This window comes from Gossypium hirsutum, chromosome D05, assembly GCF_007990345.1.
Source record: "Gossypium hirsutum isolate 1008001.06 chromosome D05, Gossypium_hirsutum_v2.1, whole genome shotgun sequence".
NCBI lineage: Eukaryota > Viridiplantae > Streptophyta > Magnoliopsida > Malvales > Malvaceae > Gossypium > Gossypium hirsutum.
This window is the reverse complement of record NC_053441.1, coordinates 61531938-61537937: the sequence shown is the minus strand read 5'-3', so window position 1 is coordinate 61537937 and position 6000 is coordinate 61531938. Positions and strand designations below refer to the sequence as shown.

Below are 6000 nucleotides of genomic sequence, written 5' to 3'. Positions count from 1 at the left end.
ATTGTCAGGCTAACTCACCGGATTTAAAATCTTGGAAATATTGTTTAAATGTTAGCAATCCGAATGAGTAAAACTTAAATGTTTAATAGAAATTGTTAATTAAAAAATGATTATTTTCTTAAAGTTTTTCCTTATGATTTGTATTAATAGATTATGTACATTTTTAAAATTATGTACAGTTATTCTACTATCTATTCATTTACTATAATTTTATTCATAAATTATTAAATGTACAAAACTTTCTTATCAAAAAATATATAAAAATGATTTCAAAAGTTTAGGTAAATAAATAAAAATTACATAATAAAATAAAAAATTACATAATTTTAAATTTAAACAAATTAATAGAAATTTTAGATTTAAATTTTATTAAGTTTGACATAAACGAATATTATTTAAACTCTACTTTTATATATTTACTAATTGTAGCATAAATAAAATAAAAATTACACATATATAAATAAATTAAAATATTTTAAGGTGTTTAATAATATAAAACAGTCTAATTTTCTTTATATATATATATATCCAAATATTTTAATTTTAAAAAACATTTTAATCCATCATTTTCAGTTGGCTTAAACAACAAAATGATACCTAAACTTTTTTTTGGTCAGAATTGATACTTAAACTATTCAACCGTTATCCATTTTACCCCAAATGTTAGTCCCATTAGAAAAAAATCCAGCCAATCACAACTTGCCACATAGACCTCTATTTAATTTACCCAAATTGTTAGTATAATAGTGTTGATTTTACCAGATATTTTAATATTTTTTTATATTTTCTTGCATTTTCTCATCAACCAAACACCCAAAAATAAAATCGATTGCTTTCTTGTACAAAGCTTCCACCATTTATCATCTTCAAGCTTCAACTACTTCTACCAAAGAAAGAAGAAGACTAGAAACTTGAAGATGGTAGAAGCAGTAGAAGCTTGAAGATGATAAATGGTGGAAGTTTTGTACAATGAAGCAATCGATTTTATTTTTGGGTGTTTGGTTGATGAGAAAATGTAAGAAAATTTAGTAAAAATTGTTTGATGAGAATAAAATACAAAAAAAAATCTGGTAAAATCAACACTATTAAACTGATAATTTGGGTAAATTAAATAGAGGTCTACGTGGCAAGTTGTGATTGGTTGGGTTTTTTTCTTTAACGGGACTAATAGTTGGGGTAAAATGGGTAACGGTTGACTAGTTTAGGTACCGATTTTGACAAAAAAAAGTTTAAGTACCAATTTGAGAAAATTAATATAGTTTAGGTACCATTTTGTTGTTTAAGCCTTTTCAATTAGATATAGAAGATAGGATAGGATATAGATTCATGATCATGTTATTTTTGGTGTATTCAAATTATTATAATATTTTATTTGTTAAGAATTGTATATTTGTATTTATATATATGGTCATGTTCACTTGTATCTACATTAGATGTTGTTTGATAAATTGAAAAATCAAGTATTGATTTTAAATTATGAAATTTGTATATACCTATTAAAATTAAGTACGGATATAATTTTACTGTTTGATATATGTGATTCTTAAAACTTAAAATGCAAATTATTTAAAGGATGATGCTAAAAGAAATAAACTAAATAAAAAATTTGAAAATATTATATATTAAGTGATAAGTAGCTCCCTATCTATTTATCATTTTTCATACTTTTTCATTGAAAAATATATATCATTTGTTTTTTATATTGGGTTATTAAACATACTTAAAATTCAAATGATTGATAATATTAATTTTTAATTGATTTAATTTTTCAATGGATTATCAAATAGGACCTCAAATTTCATATTGATTCGTATTTTATGTAATTTGTGACAGTAATTTAATTTAGAAATTTTCTATATAAATTTTAATATCTTAATATAGTTTTGCATGTCATGTATGTTTTATTTTTGCTGTCATCTCATATGTTAATTAAATTTCTTTATTTATGTGTTACTCCTTAATATATAATAATAATAATAAAATCCCATATATAAAATGTAGCAATTTAAGCATTCCATTGCAGTTAAATACATACCATGAAATTTTTTTGCATAACAATTATTTTTATTATTATTACATACTCGTTTGACATATATTCAAATTGTATTTACTTAATATCTTACTCTTCATATTGTAGAAAAACAATTATTTTTAGCCATATACATAGAAAGACCCCAAACAATTGGCTATAATGTAATAATTATGGATGGCCAAATCTTAGACACTACAATAAGCTTTAAGACGAGATATATAACCCCCAGATTTAACAGCTGCTTGAGTGATTTCGGAGTAATAAAATTTCAAATATTCTTCATGGTCATGAGGTTTGAAAAGAATGGGATTGTTGTCATCGACAAGCTCATTTGGAACCTTTATTACGTAGCCTCCTCTTGGCCTTGTAAATAGTCCCAAGCTATACCTGTCTTCGTTACCCTTCATCATGACACGATGAGTAGGCGAAGGCAATCGACCATTTAACCATACCTGCAACAATATAAAAATTTTATGTTTTAAGTCAAGCTATTTACACACTCTGTGATGTGAAAAATAAGTGGAACTTACGCTAAGGGACTCTCCAATCAAGACTATGAAAGAATTGGGTGACGGCTTCATATTGATCCATTCACCATCTTTGCTTTGAATCTGTAGTCCATTAACCTCGTTTTGATACAAAAGGGTCATCATATTAGAGTCACAGTGCGCATCATGGGTTGAATCCTTGGTTTTTGGCTTTTCATATTTCATGACCCTCAGATGATAGTTTGTGGAGTCAATGAGCTCATCCATGTATTTCTCAAGTCCAAAACTCTCCAAAATCATCTTCAAAATTGTCTTCTCTAACTCTGATGCTAGTTGAGTGAAAGATGCCAGAGTTTTACTGCCAAATACAAAGCAAATAATCAATAAAATTGCTCCCTTATTGGGAGAAGTGTTTGTAGTGTTGTCCCTAGGAAACTAATCTAAACCACAAATAATAGAGTTATTGTTATCCGAGTGTCTATACTTCATTTTAATTTCAGATTTTTGTCTCTCTACTTTGAGGAAAGTTAAAGTGGTTCACGGAGTTTAGGTGAGAGCGCCTAGTCCACCAAATGTTTTTATCATTTTGGCTTGGTGGGTTCTAACGCATGCCCGTAAAGGGTTTTAATGAGTAAGAACACTACCACTTAAAACCCAAGGACTAAAATCAAGTACACACATCATGGGAATAATACCTCTACTGTTTAAGGTTTGGGTCGACGTCTCAAAGAACGACACTTCAAAGATTTTTTCCAATAAAGAGGTCAATTCCCCCTCAACAAAAACCAAAGAAGTCTAATAGTTTTGTTCAATGTATTTTTGCAAGTGAAGTACCTAAAGGCTAAAAGTTGTATTATGAGTTAAATTGTCTTTTGATCTTTTACTTAAAAAAAAAATTAGTCATTGCATTAGATCAAAGAGCAAACTGGTCTTTTTTACTGAAAATTTCTTTCATTTCTACTACTAAAAATTGGTGTAGCTAATGGAATAATCAAACAGTCCACGTGTATCTCATGCTGACGTAAGGTACCAATTTTTAACAATAGAAATGGATAAAAATTTTAACAAAAAAATCAGTTTACTCTTTGATCTAATATTTAAATATATTTTATAGTAGAGGAAACAAAATATAATATAACTAATTAATGCAAGGACTTCCACAATACTTGTTACTGTACCTGAAACTTATGTTTCCTTGAGGCCATAAAGTGTTGGTGACGCATCGTTCAATGTTTTCAGCAACACAAGCATCATCCATCGACAAGCTTTGAAACAATCCAGATCGAGGATTCAAATAGCCACGAAAGGGCTTGTCGGAAACACACAGTTTTTTTGTTTCTAAAGGCAAGTCAAAGGCCTCTTGCAAAGCCCCAAACACTACCTTTCGAAGCTCCAGGATTGGATCAAACAATGCCTCGAAACAACCGTACTCCTCCAGTGCTTCTCGAACTTGGGATTTCACTAAATCCCATTCGGGGCTGCCCGGTTTCAGGTTTTGGTTTGAGAAATCTATAACTGGAACCATAGCCGGAGTTGTTGAGCTCATCTCTCTGTTAATATCAAACAATAATGCTTGAATGGTACCTTTTATATACAATCTATGAGATTTTATAATTGCATTAAAGTCCGTCCTTGTAAATCAAAGGTAAAAAATAATGGGTATATTTTTTTGTGAAAAAAAAACAAATTGCTATGATACAAATAATCTATATATTGAATAGCGATATTAACATTCAAAATTGAATTGCTTTTTTCTTTCTTGTTTCTTGTTATTTGTCTGCTAGTAGAAACCGGCCGGTTACAAATCACAGTCATGGATAAGTGCTAAAAGCAACATGTTTTAATTTCATTATTAATATGATTTAAGTGATTTTTCTATGTTAATGATGAATATTATCCTTTTAATCCTTTAAATTCATATTTTTATACTTAGAAGAACATTTAGGAGCAAAACGAGCGAAAATCGAAATATCAGAGTAAGGTGCAGGAGCCACACGGGCTGACTTCTTCCACACGGCCTGGCCACATGTTCGTGTGACCCACACGGGCTGCCATACGATCATGTGGTAGGCCTTGTCGATTTCGCGAATTAGCACTTTGAATTGCGGGAAAATGCGATTTTTAGGTTTTTCGGGCATTCTAATATGTATATATGACAAAAATAAGAAGAGATGAGAGAGTCGTCATAAAATACTCAAGAAAACAACTTGAAAAATATCATTGAAGTCGATTCTGAAGCATATTTCCTTCAAGATTGAAGATTCTCAGTTGATTTATCAATAGATTATCACGAGTTTCTTTATTTCTTATATTGTATCTTGAATGTTTTTATTTGCAAGTATGAACTAATTTTCTAAATACCTAGGGGAGATAAACCCTATGACGAATTCTATCATTTTATTTTTATTTTACGCAATAAATACTTAGTTTCTTGTTCTTAGTTATGTGTGCTTAATTTCTTGGTTTAATATTTCTAGACTATTGATCCATGCTTGATGTACTTAAATTAGAGGAGGAATAGATCATATTTAAGAGTAAATCTTGTGTAATTGAGTGGAGTTGCATGTAATCCTAGAAATAAGACGACATAAATCTACCGGATTAGAGTCAAATCTAATAGGGGAATCCATAGATCGAGTTAATGCGATAATAGGGGTTTTAATTAGAAAGAAATTTTAATTAATCAACCTAGAGTCGGTTTCTCTTACTCTTGAAAGATATATTAGTGTAATTTGGGGATTTCTATAGATCAAGTTACTAAGTAAAAAAATTGCGTAATTTAGATTGATAATGGCAGATGAAATCTAGGTGAATTCTTATTTGGTATTGTTTCGCTTCTTGGTTGTTAACCATTTATTTTCCTGATTTGTTATTTGTTGCGTTCGTAGTAAATTAATTTAGTTAATTTTAGTTTTAATCAATCACTCGATTTATTCGATTAAATAATAGAAAGACAGTGATTACTAGTACTTTTAGTTTTTGTGGGAACGATATCTTTGTTCATCGTAGCTATACTATTAATTAATAGGTGCACTTGCCTTAGTCAAATTTTTAGTTAGTTTACGGTGCATCAATCATCTGGTGTAATATGAATTCTTTATCCTCTTATTTTCCGCTTCATACAACCACTTCAACATTTAAAAATATAAATAATGTCACAATAAATTATTCATTGATTATAATATTTAAATATGATAATAATTTATATTCACTAATTAATAATTAAATATTATATTATATTATATTATATTATATTATATTATATTATAAGATTTTTAAGGTTTTAATGTTTTCATATTATAAAAATTTGTCATGTGACAAGAAAAAAAAAGCAAGAATTTGTGGAGGGGAAGACTGCAACATATACATAAACTTTTTCCCTTTTTTAAATATTGTTAGCTCAAATAATCAAACCGAAATTACCAAAAGGAGAGTAAATTGGCTTTTAAAAATTTTGTGGATGCTAGAGAGAAATGAAAG

General features: G+C 28.7%; 1 protein-coding gene across 1 annotated transcript; it reads right to left on the bottom strand.

Annotated features, from left to right (window-relative positions):
* Window positions 1–2086: 2086 nt before the first annotated feature.
* LOC107902913 (probable 2-oxoglutarate-dependent dioxygenase AOP1) lies at window positions 2087–4072 on the bottom strand. The gene is made up of 3 exons (XM_016829023.2): window positions 3699–4072; window positions 2563–2878; window positions 2087–2484 (listed from the first exon to the last, which is right to left on the bottom strand). Exons 1-3 carry the CDS (start codon window positions 4064–4066, stop codon window positions 2218–2220), a joined length of 951 nt encoding a protein of 316 aa, XP_016684512.1. The 5' UTR covers window positions 4067–4072; the 3' UTR covers window positions 2087–2217.
* Window positions 4073–6000: the final 1928 nt, after the last annotated feature.